This window comes from Epinephelus fuscoguttatus, linkage group LG10 (genome assembly GCF_011397635.1).
Source record: "Epinephelus fuscoguttatus linkage group LG10, E.fuscoguttatus.final_Chr_v1".
NCBI classification, from domain to species: domain Eukaryota; kingdom Metazoa; phylum Chordata; class Actinopteri; order Perciformes; family Serranidae; genus Epinephelus; species Epinephelus fuscoguttatus.
In genome coordinates this window covers 17,843,069-17,869,579 of record NC_064761.1, presented here as the reverse complement: position 1 = coordinate 17,869,579, position 26,511 = coordinate 17,843,069, and the positions used below count along the sequence as shown (strand labels likewise).

The following is a 26,511-nucleotide window of genomic DNA, read 5'->3' as shown; positions in this document are numbered from 1 at the left end:
GAGGATAGAACAAACACACACCCAACTTAATTCCTTTCCTTAATCTTCAATAGCTGTGTCACAGTCTGTGCTAAAGCCCTTGGCCATAATAGCAGTACGCAGTCCCCTTTTCACACACTGCCAACCAACACTGGCTTTACCTGGGTCCAAAGATGAACTGTATGCTGTTTGTTAAGTGATAGAATAAGCTCTGATATGCCAAGCAATATGAAACAGCCATGAATAAGATGGTTGGTGGTGTTTACTGTGGGGCAATTAGTTCTTAAAGACAGAAAATAAACATGGAGAGTGAAGCTTGCTCTTTGTGTTTTAACCTTAATGCTCTACATACACATTTACAAAAATGCCAAAACCTTTATTTAGCCCAGCAGCTTCTCAAGAAGTGCCTGAAGTGAGATTGTATCTAAAAAAATGTTTTCCATGTGCATCTAATTCTAAAGCACTTCTATTTTAAATTATATAAACTAAAAGCTGAAAGCTGTTAAGCTCCCACATTCACTCCATTAGGCCTTTATTAAATCAGGAGCATTTTCTCTTCTTGTGCCCTACTAGCACGTAGGAGTACACACAAAGTATGAGCCCTGTTCAGCACAATAAAGGACTTTCCATCATTTTGTGATGGCCATTCTCAGTCCTATGGGATGTGTTCTCTGGTTTCACTTTAAGGTTCAATCAAAAGATCGTTTTGTGGTTTATTTATTATCCAACTTTGCTTCGTTAAGTGCAAAAACATCCTCCACATAGACTGCTTGTTTATTAACTGTACTATTGGTGGAAAAAAAATTAAAGGGTTTCCTCAGATACTTATCAATATGTTTCAATTTCAATTTTATTTATAAAGCCCAATACCACAAATCACCATTTGCCTCACAGGGCTTTACAGCATATGACATCCCTCTGTCCTTAGGACCCTCACAGCAGATAAGGAAAAACTCCCCAAAACAAAAACCCTGTTGTTGAGATTTCCATTCCAACATATCTCTGTTTTAAGTAGGTGGGTCTGTGTCAGTCAAAAACATGATTGGCTAACGTGAATAACCAGTTTTGTATGAGCGCTTGTCCTTTGAGGGAGGGAGCTGCATTTGCAGGCAGGGAACATGCCAAGGATAGATGTGATTAAACCCTGAATTAAACATCTAAGATTTTCACTGCAGGGAGCCTTGACAATATGGCTTCATCCAAAATGTATCCTTGTGACCAACAATAGCTTTACTGCCCCAAACTAAATGCATCTTTAGTGTCCCAACATACTTTATCTATTATTCTCAGTTTATTTGCAATAATGTGTTAATCTACTATTATTCTACTATCTTGACACTTCACAATATATACATTTTAATGTCAATGCAGTGGTAAGCATTTACTGAGAATTCACTATCAGTGAGGCTTAATTACATTATCAAAAGCAAAAAAATTTCAGTACTTTTTAGTCAAGCAGTCACTTTAAGACATTTTGATAAAAGGGAAACAATACATGATAAAAGCCAGTACATCATACAACAAAGCAATGTAGGGTTAGATGTTCTGTACAACGACAAACATCTGGCAAACACTGCAGGAACTATGCAGTTTACCAGCTTGGTTTTGGTTTGCAAGCACAAAGAAAAAGCAGCCAAACACAGATGACGAGGTTAGCTAAGGAGGTGCGTGAGCTTATAATAATTTGACCAAAAACCTCAAACATGTAATAAAGATGATTGATGTTTTTCAACACTTGAAGAAAGAACAGACGCCTTCTCCTGTTCCCATATGATGCCAACATGAAAAATACGGAGAACTTCAAAACATCCCATACAAAAAACTGCAGATAATCTCAGAGACTACATATTTCAGCATCCTGCTCCAAAACAATGCCAACAAGAAAAAGTGCTGGAGGAGTAAGCAGCCACTGTGCATACCGGGGGCTAGAAATTGAGAGTGGAAGACAGGAGGCATGAATACAGAGGAGTGAAGGCCTGTGGGAGGAAACACGTGACTAGTCTGGGAGGCGGAGCAGGGAACTGCTGTAGCGTCATCCACCTCCCACATGAACATGGACAACAAGCACGTCTCGCACAAGTCAGGCCATGCCAGCGAGGAGAGGGAAAGAAAATATAAAATATATAAATAATGAATCAAAACAGATGGCACCAAACCACAGGACCCTTTAAAACAGCTTACAATAGGAAACAGAGGCTTATGGCAGCTTTACGTACTTAAGAGTCATCTCTATTCCCAGCAGATGGGCTAAGCTATGGCTGTGTAAATGACCAGGGCCAAGCTGCAAATGTCTGATGTAACATCTCTGCATATGACGAGGATTTTTCACAGCTCCTGCCCATATCAAATAATCTTTGATCTGCTCCCTGTGTCGACATGCACCCCGGACATGGCAGGGCTGCACACACAGATAAACAAAAAGGGCGTGTGTTAGGGGTATTTTTCCCCAAGCATAAATCCAAAAATTAAAGTCAGCTACATCCATTACCTCATCACCCTATTATCATAAAAATCTCTGCTGCCTTCTACATTGTGCAATGCATCATTTGCAGGGCAAAACAAAAGACAAAAGCCGTTTTCTGATGATTCAACAGTTCACCTTTAACTTCATCTTGTTGTAATACTTAACTGGACAGTAAATTTTGGTTACCCTGTGCAGTGTTGCGCAGAGGGCAGCTTTTACCAAGTGTGCTGGCCTGTGTCCAGGGCAGCTGGCCCACAGGGTAGAAGGGCCCTCTCCTGTCTGACCTGCTGCTGCAGTAACCTCTCCACCTCAGCTGTTACGCGCTGCAGCCGTGTGCCTTTCTGTATATCTGGGTTAAGTGTATCTGTATCTACCTTATGCGGTTTAGGGAATCAAATTAACCTTGATCAGGTAAGTGCATTGACACTAGCCACTAGGTCTGAGGTCTGAGACAGATAATTGATACAGAAATATCTCCTGTTGTACTCTTTTGTGACTGCCACGAAACTGTGACATATTCTCTTGCAATCATGCAGTCTAGGTGTCGCCTTAGTTTTTACCTATGGGACTGTTCTACCAGTTCATTTAGTATGTGATAAAAAGGCTCAGACAATCTTCCGTTCTATTACATCTCAGCTGTCTATACTATTATGCTAAACTGAAGTTTGGACAACCTCAGTACTGCAACTAATCAGTCATTTAGATAAAATCTCCATCACAAGATCCAAGAGCTGCCTGATAAATAACTTGCAGGACTTACCCTAGAGAAGTTGTTGTAAAGTTGTTGAAAAGTTGTCCAGAACTGTAGTTTTCAGCATTTTTATCCCATACTCATGTTTGACTGTAAACAGATTACCTCACATGCAATAATGTAGGACCACAATAACCAATCACATACCACTATTTCTACAGCCAGCATCATTGCCTAGCCTCTCAGTTAAATTATGACAACCATTGCAGAGATGATGGACGTGATGGGCATATTAATAGTGGTAACTGACTTACACTAGCTGCTGCTCAAAGCTGAGAGCTTACAGATTTGCCGATATCAGAGCTACCAGCATACTGGCCTAGCAGGATCAACTCCTGTAATTGCAACAGCCCGGGAATGGGTGTGAGATGAAATGTTACATGCCATTTCAAGGATCCCTCTTAGAGTAAAACACTTGAAGCTTGTACAAATATATGATTATGTCATGACGGATTAGGTGGTGGTTTCTGTATTTTAACCTGTGGTAGCCTCTGCAGACTTGTGTGGATGGAACAAGCTATCAGCGCCACACACAAAGTCCTCTTCCTGGGATTAACCAACTCTGCATATGATGTCATCTGGGCTAAATCTGATCTCTGCTCCAACACAGCTGAGAAAGATCAGAATTGACCTCAGTGACTGAACGGAGTAATGACAAATGAAAGCGGGGAAAACAAAAACTATAACTGATAGATGTGATCAGAAAAAACATTAAAGGGTAGCAAACAATGGACATGCAACAAAGTTTTATAGCCCTTTGCCCCATCTCAATTTTATGTCTAGTATACTCCCACATTAACATTTACACTAATTCAGTCAATCACTGTGATCATAATCATTAAGCTTGTAACTTACACGGATTTATTTTGCTGCTGTTTGAACTCCTGTCACAGGATGCTGACCTTTTTTTTTTTACTACCATCAGCAAAAGATGAAATTAAGGGGCAAGAAGTCAACCACCATTTTGATAACAGATTAATAATTTGTTATGTTTATGTAAACAATTAAAATAAAAATACACTGGTTCCAGCTTTACAAATAAAAATATTTGCCGTTTTTTCCTTATCTTCTACAGTAATTGGAATAACCTTGTTTGTTAAACTGTTGGTTGGATAAACAAGCAATTTAAATTACTCATCTTGTTCTGATATTTTATAGACCAAAAAAAGAATGAACTGATCAAGAAAAAAATTGCAGAAGACATATCAATAACACAAATAATTTAGGAGTTGCATCCCTGAAGCCATCTGTTTGATAAACCGCTGCATTTTATTATACTACTGGTAATATACCCATATGCCAATATTCTAAAATTATTGATTTCATACATTTAGTTGTGAGGTCTTATTAGGCATATGATGCTGTGTTGTTGTGAAATAGAAAAAGAGCCCGCCCTTTGACTCCACGAACAATATCCCTCATTTTAAAACAGCATGGTACAGTAAAACAGACAGCTGCAATGATGTAATGTAACACATAAATAAACATCTGATCTCTGTTGTTTATTGTCTGTAAAGCCAGTCTGACATTCACCGTGTGCATATGTATGCCTATGTGTGCCATGTCCAGGGGAACAGACCCAGCATTATGCATAAGGCCCAAAATAGACCCTGACCTTTGCCTGACACCCAGTAAACCATTTCACAATATGCAACTGGCAATGTGACTCCCCTCATCTTAGACTGAGCAACTCAAATGTCAACATGGTGCATCTCTACTCAGCAGCCTTCATGGGGGTATTAATGATGATGCTTACTGCTAACTGCAAGGCTAAAACAAATGGAGAGGATTGAAGAGTGTGTGTGTGTGTGTGTGTGTGTGTGTGTTTCTCTATTCAAGTGGTCTTTATGATCAGAGGTGTCTATGGTTGGGAGGTGGTGTTAAGGAGCGAGTGGTGTCGGAGAGCAACAGCTGGCCGGTGTCCAGCACTTCTCCTGTTTCAGCTCAGATTTAACACACCCAGATGGAGCCATCAGCTGCCTCCCAGAACCCAGAGCGATAATCGGACACTGCTTGAAATCAGCCAGAATTAGACATCAATTGTAATATTTTTTGTTGATGACTGGATTGAGGTAACTGTGACTTCTGACCTAAGTTCACTTCATGTGAAGATTCAGAATTTGTCATGATTTAAACCAGATGATACATTTTTACTGTGCTGAAATTCTTCTACTTTGAAGGGGCCATGGGAGAGGTGTGGTGCAGATAAATGAATGGAGGTATAACATAGGGACAATTAATGATGTATCATGTTATGTTACTGTCAACACTTAAGAGGGCTTCCATAGCAGTTCAAGTACAATGTATGGTATCATTAGCAAGCCTTGGGTGGACCTGAGAGAGCTACCACGTATTTCTCAAAATTATTGTGATTTTTTTTTTTTTTTTTTTTAACTGCATTTCTTCACATTGTTTTTGATGTAAATTGACTTTTATAATGGAAATAGGTATTGACTTCAGAGACTGGAAAAGCCATTGTCAATTTAACATATCAGCATTCAGTACTCCCCTGCATTTGTTTCCATGTCAACATTACAAATGAAAGCTATAGCTGCCTTCTTTAATGGACCAGTGAAATCAACAGGTTTCAAACATGCTGTTAAAATTGGGCTGGCAAGGGAAAACACAGCACACAATGTTGCCAGTGATCTACACGGTCATGGGAAGTTCCACTCACGTGAACCCGAGAGGCAAGTCTTCTTTGTCATTTAATAGCGGAGCGAGGCGTGGTGTAAGTACAATGTATTGTATTGTGCACTTCCTCATTTGTTTAACTTTGAGCCTGTACCCAATATAAATGCTTTCTATTGGGTCCTGACATAGCCAAGGGTAATAACACAGTGCAGTCATTTAAAAGCAGGACAGAGTGTTATTTTTGTTGTTTGGGATCTCTACTCCAGTATAAAGTCCGTACAGCAAACATTATTGATTGTGTTTGAAAGTAAACAGTGACCGAGGTTGGAGTGTAATGTTAAAGCATTAAAAAGGAGATGAAACACTGAACAATTATTGTGGTTCATTTGATTTTTAGGCAAGATATGACACTCTAATCAAACTTGATATCCACATAGATATACTGAAATACTATCTTGTATTTCATGTTTTCACCAGCAGGGCACAGCCATCTTTCAACAAGCTAGCTGGTGACATCATAAGCATAGTCCCCTTTGTCTGCTTGTTTGCCAGTAGGAGCCGTTGAGCTAGGCTTGGGCAACTTAGTGCTGCAAAACATGTTTTGTCCTTCAATGGCTGTTTTGTTATCTGGCAATATGTTTTTCACAGCCAGAGTTAGAGATATTTTCAGTAGAATAGTGCACAAATGTACAGGGAGTAACTTCTCGGCTGTGGTGCCTGACTGGTGGGACAAACGTTGCATCGCATGTGTCCTGGTGCAGACATAGGATGCAGGTCCACCTTACTTGCTGTTTTGACAGAAGAATTGAAGTTTGGGATTATCTCTATGGATATATAAAAGTGGGAGAGGAGCCATTACGAAAGTGTCGAAGAGTAAACAGAATAAAACTTTTAGTTTATGATCTAAGAGAAAGCTAGCATCATCAATCAGCCTAAGTTGGTTTGTGGATATGACTGCTGGGTTAGGCTAACTACATTAGCTGCAAAAAAATGTTGGCACTGAATGTGTCTTGTCTCATCTAAAATCCACAGTCATATTGGTCAGTGTTTCATTCCCACTCTAGGGGTGTTAATATACAAATTTGAAGAGCACTGGATGACTTGTCGGCCTTCAAAAAAAAAAAAAAAAAGGAAACAGGCTATATTCAGGCCTGAGAGATAATCATCAGGGAAGATACCAAATGTCTGCTGATACCTCCTGATCACAGACATCAGAAGTAATTAATTCCATTTTCAACCGAATTTTAATTGGTCCAAAATATGTTGCTCCCCAAAAATCAGGGTACTGTGTAATAAGGCCTACAGTTTCTACTGTTCATCTGATGTAGATGTAACACCCTCAGATAAAAGCTGAATTTCAGTATAATAATAGGGCTTGCTCACAGCACAAATGTTGACGTGGCGTAGCAGGAGAAGAAAGGGTGTAATTAATAACACAGACGGTGACTTTGTACCTTTTAAGTGTGTCAGTGAGCCCTACTAGACAGCCAGCATGCAAAATGGTAGGGCCACGGAACAAGTAAATGTACAGTACAGCAAACCCTTATTAACATTATCAATTATACCTGTAGTTTTCCTCCTATGACATGTCAAAATGTCTGCTATGAAAATGGACTGTTTTTGATTTCAAATCTAATATGCCAAATTACAAAGTTAACACAACAAAAACAACATGTCACTGTCCTGTTCCTCATGGTCTGCAGTACACATCCTGTCAAATCCAGATCATGCAGCAGCATATTTTAATTTCTTACATGGCATAAAGCTGCTGTAATTCTAACCTCAAAACTTGCCATTCTGTCTTGCAAAGCAAACTCAAAAATAGACCTGAGGTCAATTTGGCTTTCAGCTCTTTGCAAATTACCATCATCTGATTCTGGTTTGGTTATTTTGGCTCTAGTTTACCACTTCAATTATGATGCTAAGAAAGTTAAGACAGGACAGTGCAGTGTAAATTCAAGGCAGTCACATCATAATCACCAGAAAGAGAATGTGAGAAACTGGTGAACTATTGCTTTAGCTTTGAACACTACATATAATTTAGCAAACACAACAAGTGTCAGTGTAACGCCTTAAACTCTTAAATGGAAAATGTGATGTGCTTTGCATGAACCAGGATGAACACTTACAGGTTCTATCACACAGCACTCTCTGCTCCACAGGCACACACCCTTGCCCATATTGAAACTTTTTTTTGTCCAGTCACAATATGCACTTGGGTATTCCTACATAAACAATGTTTTTGTTGCTTTGTTGTCAGCAACATTTAAATTTTCCTGTGCAGGTTTTATGACTGACTCTAAACCATCCTTAGAGCAACAATGTGTCTGTGTGAATGTACTGTGTTGCTGCTGGCCACTGATTCATTAGAGGATTAGCTAGTTGACTGAAGGTAGGCTTTTACATGCTGTTGACATCCAAGGATTTATTCATTTAGCCTGCCCAGCATGCTCTCTGGAGAGCCCGAGCAGGGTAGGGAAGAACTTAAATCGTCAAAATGTCACTTTAATTCCAGCCAAACATGCTGATAGAGCTTTTGTGCCTTCACAGTTCTTTGACAACTGCCTCATGGCGAGCTGGTGTAAGCTGCTGAGCTAGACTGCAACAAGAGTTGCTTATCATGCTTCAGTGGGAGGCAGACAGGAGAGTTTAGTACAGAACCTCACATTTCCTTCAGAGTATCACGACTGACCAGAACTGTGAGTGGCTTCACTCTCATACACCACCTTACTCCTGTGCCTCTGCATCAGTGACTCAGCCAAAGAAAACAAAACCCTGCCAGAGGCTTTCCACCCTTTCCCATACATACAGTGCAGCTACATACAGCATAACTACATGCCACACAGTTAATAGATGCTCTTAAGAGGCAATACATAACATTTATGAAATACTTAAAAAATCATTAAAATTTTTTTTGGCCACTTGGGTGCAGAACTCCACAACAAGCTGAGCATCACAAACACATTTGACAACATTGCTTCAAAACGCTGTTATGGCTAACATGTTGGCAAACATATTTGCAAATCTACACATGTAGCAGAAATGGAGCAACATTAGCATTCATTTGGAGTCGGACATCTGGCAACCTGACAAACATACTGTAAGCGAAATATTCGCTCTCCCTATAGCTCTGTTTTGGTCTTCTTTACCAAGACAGTGGGTTTGTCATGGCTGTTTTTAAACAACTGCCTGCTGTGGCTGGAAATGACACCGATGAGAGCAGTGAGACTGAATCAAACAGTAAATCTGCAGCCTGGAAAACCAAAACAATGAGCTGAAAGATGCTAAAACAAATAGTAGAGCTGAGGGTAATTGCAGAGTCAAGTAATGACCGTCTGCGTGTTAGTCAATATGAGTGACAACTCCCTTGTTACACACTGTCATTTGACCAGATGTTCATATAAAAATATTAAAATAATTAGTCTAGTATCTTTCCGAATGCCAAAATGACTGAATGGTGTTTCTTTATCTAGGTAAACATCTTTGCTAAAATAAAAATGGCACAGACAGGAATAGAGCACATTTACCAGTCAGACAACAGACAAATATTAAATTATGTGACTTGGCCAACTCCTGGAATAGCATTAATTAGCTTCGGCTGAAAAGTCCACTGGCAACACTTGTCATTTCAGTCGGAGCCATCAAGTTCACCAGCTAAAATTAAGAAGTCTGAGACAGCCACTGTATTTTTTTTAGTGGCAAAGGGCAATTTCATTCTTCACATGTGAAATCCATCTGTGCTTTAAACAAGCCTTGTCAACATAAGTAGGGTAAAACACTGATGTCTATGTACATGGCTGGCACACAATGCACAGTAGGTCTCTGTGTTTACTGTGTTTGTCTCCCTATATGGTCGCTCCAATATCAGCTCCCTCGCCCTGAGCTATGGGAGGCACTGTGCCATACAATAAGTCCCAACACTATAACATTCACTTATTACACAGCTCCCATGTTCAGCAGATATTACAGCCACTTGTCATTGTCAGAAGTGTTTGTCGCCACAAAGAGGCCTCCAATTGGTTTATTACTTATTATTACTGATAGCACCAGCTTTGCAGGCGGCATGTCTCACAGGCACCTCCTAACTGTCAATGAATGACAGGCTAAGTAAAAAGGGGGCTATAAAAATTGAAGCTGTAAAGTTTGTGACTCCACCTGTTTGCAGAGAGGACTGGTGGAAATGTCAGTAAAAGCTGATTCCAATGGATTTCCGAGCCCAGAGAATGGATTAAATGGGTGTGTGCAAGTGTCCTGCACCCAAGACTAACACAATGATGGGGTTAACAGGAGGTTGATGACCTTGATAAGAAAGTACTGTGAAGATAGTGGCAGAATGTAAGACAGAAAGAGAGAGAGAGAGAGAGAGAGAGCACTAGACCAAGGTAGGAAAAGTGTTCAAATAAAAACAGTGCAACACAGTGATGTGGAAAAACATTTCAGGGAAAAAGAGGATTAGATGGTCATTTTCTCAGTGGACAGTTATGTCACCATGCTAGGGGAGTGCACTGACGGTGATGATGGTGTCCCTTTACTCTTTTACTGAGCCTGATGGATGCTAGTTTCTCCAGTAAACCTTGACAGAAAGCAGACATTAAATGCTGCTGTTTCTTTAAGACACTGGGATCTCCCCCTGGGAGTAAAGCCTGCAGTGTACTTACAGCAGTGGCTATATGGTCCTGCCTCCATCACACAGGCGTTTGTCAGTGTGAGAAAGCATCCAGCTGAAGCAAAGACTGAACCACTGTGTGTCGACAAGGCCTGCTAACAAAGACGACCTTTCAGCACTCAGCAGTTTCCCCCTTCTCTCTTGCTTTTTGCAACAACATTCACAGCAGTTTCAGATCCACTGACAGAGGATCTTGTGCACTGGCCTGCCATACATCTCTATCTCTGCCATCACGTGGTGGAGCAGGGTGACACTGGCATTCACCTTTGTCCCAGGTGCAGGCAGGCACCACCCACATGCTCCACTCTGCAAGTTGGTACACTCAGCACATAAAGGCACCAGCTCAACACTGAGTAATCACTATGTGCCGTCCTGCAGAGGCTGGCATCTACAATTCATTACGTTGCAACAAAAGGAGAGAGATTAAATGAGTTTAAATCAGCAAGATAACAAATCACACTTTGCTATCTAAACAAAGTTTCCTTATTGGCTTCCTGGTAGATCAACAGCACCATCATCACTGAACCGGTCACAAAGTAGTAATTGACATACTTTAATCCTTGGAGGTTCACTAAGACCAACAGTTGATCATTTAGAAAATCTATTTGATTTTAATGGCATGGGTAATCTTGAAAGCAGTGTAGTGTACATTAAAGTCTGTATTAGAGCTGGAATGATTAATTGTCGGTCAACAGAAAATATATAGCCAACTATTATGATAATCTATTAATGTTTATGTCATGCATCAAACAAAAAGGTCACACAATTTTCAGTTCCAGTTTCTAAAATGTAAGAAGTTGCTATTTTCTCCTTTTATACACTTAAAACTTAAATATGTTTGGGTTTTGGAGTGTTTTGGACATTTCTCACTATTCTGACATTCAAAGACTAAATGATTAGTTAATTAAAAGAAATGATAATTGACCGATTAGCTGCAGGCAGCCCTAATATACTACTACCTTTAACAGAAAATAAGATTTGTACAGTCAAGTATTTTCTCTTATACTCACACAATAAAAATTAGATTTTATTAAACTGTGCAGCATACCTCCTAGTCGTATACACTGGCAACAATTACGTAAGATTTTATCTATAAGTGAGCATTTACCACTGAAGTGACTGACAGACAATGAAGGAGACACTACTCATGTCAAGCATGTGTTAGCAGGTGCTCATAGATAACAGGGCTGTTATTTGTATTAGCCCATAAGGAAGAGCTCAGTAACAGCCTCTGACAAGACACAAGCCCTTACTGGACGGGCAGTGACATTCACTGGGTTACCCCAGGGAGCTGTGAGATCAGGGACAGACACATGTGGACAGACAACTGTGCTAGAGTCTGGGTTAACCCGAGAACCGACGAGGGAGAAGCCCTCTCCATGTCAAGCATAATAACACCAGAGCACAGGCTGAAAACTACTTTAACAATAAGATCCAATTTTGTCTAGTTCATGTTGGAAATATAAGCCTAAAATAGATAGCCATTGTGAACATAAAAGGAAGCAATTAGAGTCGTTGTAGCGCTGAAAATACAATTAACACCAAGACAACATGAATCACCATCTGAAATAAGTTCTCAAGAGAAAATCCTAAATGAACCCGTGTCCTCACAATCAGGCTCTACTATTAGATGGGCCTTGTTGTGCATGTTAACACCATTAGCACACTTCCTCTCACTATTATATATTCAGATAAACGCTGGGTCCAGTGGGCCACAAGATCCATGGAGCAGTGTTATGGCTCTAATGCCAGATCCAGATATAGCTGGACACCATGGGGATAAAAATACCCAAACAGATGGGAGGGTTCACAGGCAAGGGGGGAGAGGCAGCCAGCACAACTAGAGATTTCAGAGCAGAGGAGAACTGCAATTACAGCTGTTTGCTAACCTCTGCCTTCTATGTGGTTAGCAAAGCCTTCAGTGGATGCCCGTTCAGAGATAATGACCTCGCTGGGAGATACGATGTGGTGGAGATGACGCCAAGCCCACCCATCAGCTCCAGTATGACTGCTTAACTGGAGTTTGAGTTAGGTCTTGTTTACATTAAGCCATTGTCAGAGAGAAATAAAATATGTCTGCCAGTGATCAAAGCACTGCAAGTGGCAACACATTTATAGCACACAAAAAAAAAAAGATGTGAAGAGCAATGTGCAGAGGAAATGGTTGAGCAGTCACTGGCTGGCCTAGAATCTAACAATCAGAAAACAAACAGGCCTTGACATTTCATGTGGTTTCTCACAGCCTGTCTAAATGCTACTAAACCAGTGGCTTTGAAAAAAAAGGGTTCATGCTGACACAAAACAAAAAGACACAGTAAATTATTGATTGCTCATAGGGCCTGGTGTGAGCTTATTAGAGGGAAAGCTTCCACAGGGACTGACATTAACTCCACTGACTGAGGAAAATGTGGGATATAGGAAGTCTGAAATTTTAGCTTTTATAAAGAATTCTGTTTACATAATACAAACATTAAATACATGAATGTCACTACAGAGGACAGCAAGTTAGCCTTACCATACTTGTTAAGAACCACCTTGAGGAACTAAATATGTTATTGTTGAAAAATACAAAGTGTGGACCTTAAGTGTGCCCTCTTTCTGAAATGCTGTATAAGTAAAAGAGATGCCTGTTCTGTGAAGAAAAACATCAGTCAAGACTTCTTTGCCTCTTTGATAGAGACAAGCAGAGAATGGTTGACTCATTAACAGTACATGGGGCCAAGCTGTGGGAGGAGGAGGTGGGGGACATTTTTATTTACTTCCTGTGTCTGACTCTATTGGGTCAAAGAGTCAACTGCACTAGGAGAGTCTGTCGAACATTTAAATAAACGTCTAACAAAAATTTAACTGTAAAGATAAAGCATTGTAAACAACAGGTATGTAAGATTCTTCAGGATGTGGATTGATATTGTAGATGTACCAGAGCAGTGGTGTGGTGCATACGTGGAATTGTGACTTCATATATTTCTTTGTTACTTCACCAAACCCGAGGATGCACTTACCAATTTGATGGCGACATATTCGTTAGTATAGAGATTTTTTCCCAACCGCAGCTCTCCAAAGTTCCCGCAGCCAATTTTTTTACCCACACGGAAGTTTGGGCCAACCATAAGAACTCCAGAATTGGTCCCTGAACTCCGGCCCCCATGTCCAGTCCTGCTGCCTGCTGTCTTAGACATCTTTTTCCCTTCCTCTGTCTCTCCCTTGCCCCCTCTCTTATCAAAATCCATAAGCTTGTGATACCCTGGCCTCTCCACGGTTATTCTCCAGCCATGCAAACCATAGAAATTCCAATAACAACGGCAGAGGATGCTTTTGGGAGGGGGTGGGAGACAAAATTTTGTAGGACAGAGGAAAGGTGTTGCTGTTAAAATGTGCAGTGGCTCAGCAGACACTTTAAACGAGCTGCAGTGCCCCGTGTGTCTATCAGACAGCTCTTCTGCTGAGTGCTTCCCTTTTTTTCTTCGTGTTCCGTGTTTACCAGAGGGGCCGTCTTTCTTGTGTGTTTCTCCAGCTCCAGCCTCAGAGTAGCATGTCCCTGCCTGAAGAATAGGCAGGTTGTGCTAGGATGTGCCCACAGATGCACATACAATACTAGTCATAAAAAAGCACTCGGAAACCCAGCTACTGCATCCACAAGGCCACTTGGGAACATCTTCTGGAGTGCCTCATTTCTTCTGGTCAGCCTTCAGTGACACAGTGGACATTCTCCATGTTGCAGGGCCACAGCAGACGACGGAGGGAGCACGGCGACGAGAAAGACGAGTAACTGATGGGTTTGATGTCAGCTGTATGTCTGAAAAAGCAAATGACAGACAGAAATCAGTTTGTTTTCTGTATAGCCTAAAACAACAAGACTGATCATCTGTCACAAATTATAAACTCAGTTGTTATTTAGTCTTACAATATCTTCTTTAGTGTTTTAAGATTTTAAGAAATGAAGAAAAGAGAAAGCAGTTCTCTGGGTTTACTAACTGTCAGTAGCCATCTCGTTCTACACTTACAATAAGCATAATCTGTGAAGCAATCACGATAAACTATAACATTGGAAAACTTAATCAATCATTATCTCTACTCATAACACTTTGTGGCCATGAAGAGATTAACATTTTTAGAATAAAACTTTAACCTTTAACTTGAAGATCAAATTATGTCTACTGTGGCTGTTCCTTACTACAGCTGAAATGAGATCTTGCTCCAGACCGGCGCAAAGCAAATTCAATAAAGCAATCAATACAGACGGAAATATTCCACAGTGGACCTCAAGCATGAGAAAAAAGCTCCCTTTTACGATCAAACCTATTTTGTGAAAGCCAAAAACACTGCCTTACAGGGATTCTGGAGATCACAAAGTTTTATTTCTATAGACAAGACTAATGTATCTAACATTGTTGAAATTCTGTTGAGGTACGTTTCGGGCTCAATTCTCACAGCTTTTGCAGATGTGTAGCTCCTCAGATAAATACAAATGATATGCTAACTTCTGGTAATATGTTTATCCAAGAGGTCAGGAGGATTAAATACAAAGTAAAACAAAAAAAATGACAAGATATGAGACTAAGCCGAACGCTATATCAGAAGGAATGCCAGGCACAAATGACGTCAATCACAACCATAAATTCAGTTTTCTTTGGATGTGTAACTTGACCATCTGTGTGCAGCTTTTTGCTAACAATCACATGCAGACTTCTCTGTCCAGAGAGGCTCTCCTAATTCCCCTATGTCTACGATCTAAGACATTGGTGGTGCTGAAGAGAGCTGCAGGTAATGCAGGCACTAGCGATGGGCAGCTACTCTTTCCTATGGAAAGGCACTTACACGGATCAATGACTGCTGTAATGCCTCATCTCATCATAACATTTGCATCATTGGGAAGAATATTATTGGAAGGAATTGGACAGGGTCTGGTCTACAGCTATCTCAGCTGTATCTGTCAGACTAAGAACTAATATAGCCATCACATGACTGAAATACAGTACTATCAGACATAAATATGCTGATAAGTAAGCACTGTTTTATGTAATTTTTTTCATTAATGAAATCATTCGCGCATGACACTTTTGTGATTTGAATCTGTACTACAGAAAGTCTGCTCCACAAACAGCTGAGGAAATGACATTTTTTGAACAGGCAAAGCTATATTAAAAATCACACTGGCTATTTAAGTCTGAGACATTTTGAGTTGGGTGTGTGAATTAACAAACAATGACACAACCCATAAAAATCCACCTAAATCCTAAGTATGTCTGTATTCTTTCACTACTGCAGTCAGCATACCAGAAAACAAGAACAAATTTATGAATCAGGTAAAGTTATGCAGCCAATTATTAAACTGTTGTATCTTCCTTGTAGCATGACGCAAGGTGATACTTGCTGTGCGAAATGAACAGAGACTAGACTACCTAGTCACAAGATGTGACAGTGCAATAAACAAGGTGGCTAAAAGCAAAGTCAAATGATCAACAACTACTAAAATGGCAAAGTGCACTAGGACAAGCACTTCATTTGTCAAGGTGACCCAAAGAACTACACTGGCCCGGGCTTTTAAGACAAATATGATAATGTTTTCATACGAGAAAGGATAGATGTCCTTGAAAAACCACAAAAACTCTAAATAACTTTCAGTCTCAGGTAGCTTTTTGGCCATCATGGCCCACATGTCTAGACTGTCTCATTTCAGGAAGTTGTGTTTTGTTTTTCATGTCAGCTGTTGGATATAGCTACCAAGTTGTTTAAAACATACTTGACTGAGTGGTCATATATTCTGTGTTTTAAGGTGACAATTTAAAATACAGAGACTTAAAACCTGTGAATTATACGTTGCCAAAACAAAACCGTAGGTTGTAACGTCAGTTTGCTGCAATTAACGCTGTAGTCGATACTGTTGGCTGGTAATAACACGACACAAGACGGTTTTAAACGCTAAAAATATGAATCCAAATTCCCACAAAGATCCTCAAATCGATAATAAACAGTTGTACCCATACCAGACTGGCAAATCTTCCTTACGCATGGCACAAAATACCAAAATATTAATGCTAGCTAAGAGCTAACTGGCTATCGAGTATTGGTTGGCAGCTGTCATTTAGCGGTTAGTTTCGGGTGATTCAAAGTAACGTTACCTGCTTTCTCCCTTTGATAGCACGAAGTTTGTTTCACGGTACGAGGTGAGAAAGGGATAATGCAATCTTACAGGCAAACCCCGTCGATAACTGCCTTTAGAAAACCCAGGGTCAACGTTAACATTAGACTAGCTGGTTCGGCAGACAAGGCCAGATACTCTCAGGCTATCTTAGCGTTAGTTAGCAAGCTCAAGCTAGCTTGATATGTTTCAATCGGGGCCAGTTTGTTTCTGTTTTCCGTCTACTTGTGGTATATCTATGATAACAGCATTATGGGTAGATTAACATCAGGGTAGACGGTTATCTTCACGTTGCAGCCACATCCAAATGTCACACAGCAGCTAGCCTAGCTTGCACCTCACAGAAACACCGTTTCTCTTGGCCCAACGCCTGATAAAAAAAACAGCTAACGATGTAACGTCAGCTAATCTGTTAACAACACTACCATAAGAACACAAGCTAGCTAACCGTTAACGAAGTGGCGCAAATTGAACAGGTCGAAGCAGGACAGAACATAAAATATTCATTGATTGTCATTCCCTGTGCTACATTAACCTGGTTAGTTAGTAACAGCTTAATAACTGAGAAATAACAACGTCCCAAGCGACGTTGTTACTAGTTAATTCACCGACCGGAGTAAGGATATGATAAAACGGATCGTTGTTTCACCTGGGAGTATCGTTTTAAGAGTCCAGATTCCAGCTATAGCCATTACCCTGACCACTGCCGGGCAACTCCTTAATCCTGAACAACCGACTGCACTCCAACGGCAGCCTGGATCTCTTACCGCTTAGCTCACTAGCTAGCCATTTAGCAAGCTAGCACACGAAACATTAGCAAGAGCGTAAATGTACGGCGGGACGGCGTCTTCAACACACAACAGTTACGAATACATTTCTGTTGCCAAAGGAAAGCGTGTTACCTTTAAATTTCAGCTATCGAAACGTAGTCAAAGTCATGGTTCTTCGCTTGAGGGTATCTTTCTCATTTCGTTTCTCTTGCCCTCAAGTTGCTATGATTTTGCTGTTGTCTCTTTAAGCCTCCCTCAGCTGCCGATACCCAGGCACCGCGTCATGCTGGCTCACAGCAATGTGATACGCTGAAAAACTGACGTAACTGCTTTGGGGAATAGAGCAAAACATCAGGCGTGCGTAGCTCACTGAGTAGTGGCCAAATGGCAAATAGAGAAGGTGGTGTGAAGACATTCAAACATCTTTAACCTGGTAAACACGAACAAAACAATTACATTCTATACTTTTCTAATTTAACATAAATTAAGGGATTATTATTGTCTTAAATACAAATATGTTTGTTTTTGTTTTGCCAGGTGTATCCAAAGTGTGGCCACATGCTATATTTTGAGTAAACAGAGATGGGAGAAGTAATCAGATCTCAATACCACAACAAAGAAATACTCTGATATAAGTGAAATTCATCCATTCAAAATTTACTTCAGTAAAAGTGCAAATGTACTGACATAAAAAAAAAACACTTAAAGTACTCAAAGTAAAAGTACTCAGTATGCAGAGCAATGTTTATTATATTATTGAATTGTAATTATTGATACACTAGTGTGTGAGCATCACACGCTGAAGTTGGTAAAGATGGAGCTAATTTGGAGCTGCTTTATACACTGCTGAATCTGCAAAGCAGCTAAAGATATCAAGTAAATGTAGTGGAGTGTAAAAAAACAAAAATGGCCCCTGAACTGTAGTGTGAAATAAAAGAATCAAGAAGCATAAAATGGAAATGTAGGCAATTTAGTTACCCTCACTGTGAGTCAATACTTTCTGTCACATGCACTAATTTCACCCATGTCAAAGCAAAAATGTCAGTGAAACCAAGTTTAAAGCTGAAATAATTTGATTATTAACTGGTTGGTTGATTGATTGACAGAAGTTTTACAATTGTTTGAGTCATGTTTTTAGGTAGATAGATACTTTATTAATCCCAAGGGAAATTTAGGCATCCAGAATTCAGACACACAAAGGGACAGAGAATATAAACATCAGAATAAAGGCATAGGAATAAAACAATTAAAAAAAAAATGCATATAATTAATTTGTTCCAGCTTATCAGATGTGAATTTTGCTGTTTTTTTTAGTCTTTTATGATAGTAAATTATTTGAACGTAAATATCTTTGGGTTTTGAGCTTTTGTAAGACAGAACAAGTGGCATAAATATGTTGACTTGGGCTCTGGTGAACTTTGATGGGTGATGATCCACTTTTTTTTTGACAGTTTAGTCTCAATAAATCAGTAAAACAAGTGAAAGCTTAAGTGGCAATGAACATCATTATTAGCTGTAGCCATGACCTCATTCACATCTGAGGGATTAATGCTGCAGAGGCATTTTGTTTATACGGCAGATCTCTGATTCAGGAGCTGAAAAATATGCCTATTTAAAAAAGAATAAAATCCATTTACCTTCATAGACCTTTTTTTCCTTCATATATTTGGTCTCTGGCAAACAAAAGCTTGTTCCTGTCTCATTGCTGCACACAAGCTTTAAAAGCTTTCTGTGAGAAGTATGGTTCTTTTTTATGTTGGCTGTTTGCTTTCTTATATTTTAAGAACACCAAAATTCATGTAAAATTTGACAATTTATATAACTTATATATACTTACTTGCAGTGCTTCAGGGTTAAAGCATTTTTTTATATCTTAAAGACCTTTACAGGTATCAGGTTTGGGTTCGGCAACATGGTTGAAATCAACGTCAAAGTATTTTTACACTAATATTTATAGATATCATGGTATATGCAAAATCACATAAAGTAAAATCAAACAGACTAAAATGATGGCATGTTATGATCCAATCATCAAAACACATTTCCACCATGGATGGATTACCAAATGGGCCTACCAGGCACAGGCCCATGTGGGGCCCAAAGTGTCAGGGGCACTCCTTGCCCTCTCTTCACTTGAGGAGACACTTACTGACTAGGAAGAAACTCAAAATGATCACAAAAGATGCAAAGGAACTGCAAAGAGACACAAAATAACCACAAAAAAGGGCAAAGTAGCCACAAAGAGACACAAAACAAACAAAAAAAAGACACAAAATTATCTCAAAGAGACATAAAGCGACTACAGGGACACAAAACCACATATAGATGCATAACAGCTACAAAAAAGATGCAAAACAACATAAATGAGAGGAAAAACCATCACAAAGTCTGTCTTTGTTGCTCTGATCTGTGTAGGTGCCTGTTGTCATCTCATAATCACCCATCAATTCTTCTGTTGATAGATGATAAAATTGAATCATCACCCAGCCTGATATCAAAGAGTTTGCATATTTATCTTGAAGAGACCTCTGAATGGCTAAAAATAATATATAAAATTCTTGTCCTGAGTGAAACCCCTCCAACTGGCAATACTACTAAACCTCTTTATAACCAAAAGGACAAAAACTAAACAGAGACTTCAGGTACAAATAATTTTATTTCACATTTCTTTGTGGCAGTAGTTACAATAAGGAAATTCCCTTAACTCCTTTCCCCATCATTATTACTGTGTAGCTACTTGTCAGTGAAGCTAGCTTAATAATGCTGAAGGACACAACAAAATCTTTAAATGTGGTGTTTTATGCTGCTTGTGACGGATGAAACAACAGCTTCCGTCAGGCAAACTCATACCACTGGCAAACTAAAACCAACCTGTAGGTGTTAATTGAAGCAGACCCAAATTAGACTTGGATGCATGTGACTGTACAGCTTTACATCTCTGCAGACAAGTAGGTATTCAATAAAGCTCTCTAAATAAAGATTATATTTTGTCAGGTTTACAAGAACAAGTCCTTCTTTTCCTTATCTTTTCCCACACAGGGCTGCTTCAGGTGTATCTGTGTCCACAAGGAGCAGAGATCTGGGGCCGAGGTGTACTGGTCTACAGTTACAGCCCCAGGTGAGGGTGAGGCACAGCTTTACTGGAACATGCAGTCTGAAGGGAGAGGCTACAGTTTTTAGTAACTGACGATGGATGAACCCCCAGGGCGGAGCTGTGCTGCTGTATGATGGGCCAGAACAAAGGGGGAAGGGCCAGGTCAGTGGACAGCACTCCTACAAGCGGCTGGTGAGGCGGGTGGCTATAGTGTTCCCCTGTCATGAAGGGGAAAAGCGGAGGAGAGTGAAGGCGGAGGGGGCACCGTGTTACATCAGAGTCTGAAGGAGTGAGAGGTCTGCAAATATCCCTGGTTTTATCCACATGAGGAGGAAGAGAAGGAGGAGGAGGAGGACAGCAGTGAGGAGGAGGGAGGTTTCTGTCAGTGTGTGATGTGGTGATGTCCTGTTTGTCTTCTGTCCTGACTTCCTCCTGTCCCACTGTGCTGCGATGTGGTGCCTCCTCCAGACTCTGGTCTCTGGAGAGCGGGGAGCACCTCTGACCTTTGCGAAACTTTGCCCTCCTGTTCTTGAACCACACCTGGGTAAGTGGGAGTAAAAGAGCAAAGATGAATTGATTTATATGGCACAATTCATACTCAGGGCAGTTACAAGCATAAAATTCCAGTTATCTTTTTGAGATATGAAGGGTTGTCAAAGATAATAGAAATAAAAGTATTTATTATGGAACATTGCCTATTATGACCCATAGTGTGTATTATATTACTGGATAGGATTATTGCCACATTACTGAGTACATAATTTTAATGTTGTAGCTTGTAAATGTATAGCTAATTTGAATTGCTTTATAAACTGATTGGTAATTTAACCTACAATAATACATCATGATTTACTAGTTGATTATATTTTGTTTTTAATAATCTGAATCTGCAAAGTAAAGCTTTTAAATCAATGTAGTGGAGTAAAAAGAACAATATTTCCCTCTTAAATAAGTTAAAGCAAAGTATAAGTACCTCAAAATCATACTTAAGTACAGTACTTGAGTAAAAATAGGCCACTTAGTTACTTTCCACGACTACAAGTATGTGTAGATTTGCTGTGCTGTATCATTCCTTAAAATAAGAAGTATTTGTGTTCATTCATATGATGCACTTTCCTCCTGGTCATATTAAAGTTAAATGTCTGAGAATCTATATCAAAATCAAAAGTGTTTTTATTCATGCTTCCCAGCTAAATATTGACATAAATTAACAACTACAAATATTACTGGCTTCAGCAGGTTTACAGTCACGTGTGCTCTCACCTGAATGCGAGCCTCGGGCAGGTTGATGCAGACAGCCAGCCTCTCTCTCATGCCGACATCTGGGTACTGAGTCTGCTGGAAGGCTTTCTCCAGAGCCTGCAGCTGCGACACTGTGAACGCTGTGCGGCTGCGGCGCTGCTTCTGCTGGTTGCCATACCGAGCCTCCAGGATGAGCTCTGGGCAGGACAGAGAGAAATAAACAGTCAGCACCAAAATACTTTAATACATTGAGTCAGCAGCAACTCACTGTAACAGGGAGCATGACAGGGAAGTTATTTGCTATTTAGGCTACTTCCTTCCATATTTCTATGTTGTTTTTCTGTGTTATCAGGGATGCGGTAGAGGTTTCACCTGCAGACTTTTACTTGAAAAAGCAGAAATCTGTAAAGTATGGAATCATAGGAGGCTTTGCAGTAGTTGTATCAGGTGGATGCCAGATGTAACAACAGTGGTGGAAGAAGTATAAAGATTATTTTAGTCAAAGTAGTAATACCAAACATGAAAAATACTCCAATATAAGTACTACAGTATAAGTATTATCAATAAATAAGGCAACAAAGTGCATAAATCTGGAAGTAACATTGCAGTGTTGGAGCTGGTTGAAATGGAGCTTGGTTTAACTAATTCATATATTGCTTGGCACTAAAATCCCTTTAAAACAATGTATTTCTGTTTATAAAATCTTTATTTGCAAAGCAACCAGTCGAAGACGTACTCAGAACTTTCACTTAGGTGAAAGTAGCAATGCCACAGTGTGGAAATACTCCGCTACAAATAAAAGTCCTGCATTCAAATATTTTCCTAATAAAAAGTACAGAAGCATCAGCATGAAAATATACTCAAAGTACCAAAAGTAAAAGTATTTATTATGCAGAATGGCCCATTTCAGAATAACGTTTCCATTATATTATTGTTTTAAAAGTGTTAGTGCATTCATGAGTTCATCACTTTAATGTTGTAGCTGGAAAAGGTGGGTCCACTTCCTTTACTTGATGGATACTGTAGCTTGTATTTCACCTCTGAGGAGCTACAAACTAGAAACTAGAGTTCTCAAATACTTGTAGTGGAGCAGAAAGTAAACTATTTGCCACTGAAATGTAGTGAAAACAGAAATAATTATGTAAATTATCTAAAAAAAGAAATGGTACTTAAGTATAGGATTTGAGTAAATGTGTTAGTTACTTTTCACCACAGTCACTGAAATCAAATCAATGTTCATTTTTTTTTAATTTACACTGTTTGTAATCTGCTGTTTATTCCTATTATGATCATCAGCTGGACATCATTAACCATTTCTCTATTTATAACATCACTGTGTATCAACTATTAACACATATTTAAACATTAAACAGCAACATAGTCCTGGAGAAGAGAAAATAATTCTAAACCTTAGACTAATCTGTGACACTAAAGTTCCTCAGTCGCTCTGAGTGCAACAGGACGATGATGACCCACCTGCCAGTCTCTCAGCCACAGAGAGTGTGTGCACTGTGGGGCTGGCTGCAGAGTAAACATGGTACTGCTCCGCCATCTGGTGGTGCAGGTCGAACAGCATGGAGTTAACACCGTGGAGGGGGTACACACCACCACCACCAACACCACCGCTGGACGTCCCGCAGAAATTCAAGGAGTTCATACTCAATCTAAGGAAACAGAAAGACTTATCTTACTGACTGAGGGGTGCATTTTATAAAATAATAGCATTAAGATTTGAGAAGAAATGCAGCATGCTCCCACTGTTAAACCCTAGGCAAAGTTTCTAAAACTTTATAAATACACCTGTTAAAGGACATAATTATTACATCAAGGACAATGAATGAATAAAGATGTTATCATATGTTACTCTGATAAATTGTAGGAGTGAAAAATATGTGAGAGAACATGAGTCATTACTAGAAGGACCAACAGTTTTTGTCAGTGCTCTCCAAACTATCATTATTACCTTCTCCTATCCTTGCTATTTCTTTGGTGACTTTTTACATTGTGAACTCGGTTGGAAAATATTAAGAAGGAAAATAATGAGCGTTATCATTAGTCTATTATTAAATTTCTTACGAATTTGGCGACATCTTTCCTCTTAAACTACAAGTTCTGCACCCAACTTTGCACCTATTTTTCGTGACATATCCATAAAAGCAGTATTTTAAACTCAAATTTTACAACTAAAAAGTCTGATTTCGTTGATTTCCATCATACACAAGAATTCTCCCCTACTATAGAGACTTTTTCCGTGATGAAAACATGTAAAAACCCCTCTCTCCGCACAGGTGTTGCAGTGTCCTTGGCTGTTTACCTGAGATCCAGAGCGTGAGATCCAGGTGCGCTTTTACGCACAGAAGTCTGACACTGCCGAGCTGTGTAGTCCAGTGTTTCCTCGTCCAGTTTTTGCCTTATATCCTCGCACACCAGCACTCTTTGTCGTGGCGCAGATCTAATTCTCCGAAACCATTCTCACCCACGACTATTTAAGAAGCATTTACCCAGGCTCCCCTCAGCCATTAGCCAATAGAAAGAAAGGTATTAGCCGGGATTAGGTGGGATGAGGGAAGAGAGGGGGGTTGCAAGGAGCTCAAGTTTTTGAAACTATTGAACTTGAGAGATTTATGCCAAGGATCCCCCTATAAGCGAGCGTTTCATTCCCTCCCGTTAAAACAATTAAAACAATGTGGTCGGCTAATCTCCGAGGCAGGACAGATTAAAATAACAGCCTTTGATTGTGCTCTCCTTCTCAGTCCTCTTTCTCCCAGACCGCTGGCTTTGACAGTCTCCCCTCGGAGGGGGTTTTTCTCTAAGGGTTTGTTTTGCTAACAGGCACCATATTTTGCCCATAAACTGTCACCATGTGAAGTTAATCTGAACCCTCCTCAATGAGAACTATTTCCCTAAAAATCCAGCTGAGCTAAATTAGAAGTCTTCCCAGGAACAGAAAACAGGAAAAACATCGAATCATCATCACCGTGAAGTCCTCTAATTTTCATCACCATCACTTCTGGTACATTTTATAAACTATGCTCCACTGCTGGAAAATAACTGTGTGCATTTACTTGACTTAATTACAGTTTTTAGGTTGAGTATTTTCATTTTATGCCACTTTATTCTTCTAATTTAGAGCTTTTTACTACAGTTATTTGACTGAAGTTACTTTGCAGATTTTATTTTACCCATACAGCATTCATCTACACAGTATACTGCAGCTCTGTGCAGCTATAAGGGCATTTTAACTGTTTAGCATTTCATAGTATTTGTCAACTCAATGTCTGTTTATTCACTATCACCACCTCCACGTGCTTCACCATAGGTGTTGACACATACATTAATAAAAGACTTATATCTGCTTATAAATACATTATAGTGTGTTATAACCCTTTTATTAAATGTTTACATACTGCTTATGAATGCTAGAGTAGTTAAAGTGTGAACTATTCATTTACTTGACCTAAACATAGTTCATAGGTTGAGCATTTCCACTTCATGCTGCTTTGTACATCTACTCCACCACATTTTTAAATATTTTTAACCACATTTATCTGACAGGTATAGTTAGTAATTACTTTGCAGATTCAGATTTCACCTACAAAATATATAATCTTGGTGTATTGTTATAAATTATACTGCCTAGCTGTATTTAAAATAGGTAACTAGGCAGGTAAGTAGGCTGGACTGTTATAAGGCAGCAATACTTGCGCAGCTCCTGAGTCCAAGATGAATGTCCTTATCGTATCGTATCGTATCGTATTGTATCGTAACAGTGTTTTATTAAAAATGAAAATACTTAGGGTCGACAGTTTGTTTCATCACTAGGTCCATTTAGTGCCACAGCTGTTCTGCAGCTTTTGATCATGTCACATGACCTTCCCCCGGCAGATGGAGTTTGCCTGATTGTCATGAAATTGTAGATGTTAAAATTTCCTTTTTTCTCTGAAGACTTCTATGTTTGTTGAGTTGAGATGAGTTGACACGGATGAGGAGTTATTAAAATGCTATGAAAAATGGACATCTGCAACGCAATGACTCTATCTACTGAGGAAGACCATGTGATATGTTTGAAAGCTTCAGAACCAACTGGAGATTATTTTGATACTGTTTACAAATCAATGCATTATAAACCACATTTAAATAATGTTACAATCTGGAATGCACAGTTTTGCATACTAAGTACTTTTACTTTGGATATATACCAACATTTTTACAAGTAACTAAGTACTGAGCATTTACTCAAACACTGTACATAATTTTAGTTTTGAGGTACTTGTACTTTGAATATTTCCATTTTATGCTACTTTATACTTATAATCTGCTACAGTCCAGAAGCAAATCATGTTCTTTTCATTACACTACATTTATCTGACAGCTGTAGTCATGTTGCAGATTCAGATGAATGATATCAAATATAATAATCAATTAAATTATGATGTATTATCAGAGGTGTGGACCCAAATCACATGATTTGAACTCGAGTCAGACTTGAGTCACAAATTTAGACGACAACTTTAGACTCAACTTAACAAAATCAAAAAAGACTTGAAACTCAACTTAGACTTTAACACCAGTGACTGGTGACTTTACTTGAACCTGAACCTTTGAACTTGAAAATACTTTATACCTTAATGATGAGCCCAATGACATGTTATTTAAAGTGTGCCACAAATTGATTTATTTTCATTCATTTCCTGAATCAACATTAACACCATTAATCTTTAGTAAGTCAAACTGTAATTCCCCAGACCAACTTTGTTCGAACTAATCCA

At 39.4% G+C, this 26,511-nt stretch overlaps 2 protein-coding genes across 6 annotated transcripts in view; both read right to left on the bottom strand.

The window, feature by feature from the left end:
* Window positions 1-17,692, bottom strand: part of csnk1g2b (casein kinase 1, gamma 2b) — a 37,718-nt gene extending 20,026 nt beyond the window's left edge. For 4 of the 5 annotated variants that reach the window (XM_049587497.1, XM_049587500.1, XM_049587499.1 and 1 more), the window contains exons 1-2: window positions 17,539-17,692; window positions 13,497-14,290 (exon numbers count right to left, since the gene is read on the bottom strand). In XM_049587497.1, coding sequence (XP_049443454.1) covers window positions 13,497-13,724 — 228 coding nt within the window. In that variant the 5' untranslated portion in view covers window positions 13,725-14,290; window positions 17,539-17,692. Of the gene's footprint in view, window positions 1-13,496; window positions 14,291-17,285; window positions 17,430-17,538 lie in introns of those variants that run through there. The other variant, XM_049587498.1, reaches the window with a different exon arrangement.
* Window positions 17,693-20,093: 2,401 nt separating this feature from the next.
* On the bottom strand, window positions 20,094-24,985 carry zgc:101100 (uncharacterized protein LOC445169 homolog). Its single transcript, XM_049587942.1, has 4 exons — window positions 24,057-24,985; window positions 23,219-23,406; window positions 21,764-21,939; window positions 20,094-21,040 (listed from the first exon to the last, which is right to left on the bottom strand). The coding sequence occupies exons 2-4, from the start codon at window positions 23,397-23,399 to the stop codon at window positions 20,513-20,515; spliced, it is 885 nt and encodes a 294-aa protein (XP_049443899.1). The 5' UTR covers window positions 23,400-23,406; window positions 24,057-24,985; the 3' UTR covers window positions 20,094-20,512.
* Between the last annotated feature and the right edge of the window lie 1,526 nt (window positions 24,986-26,511).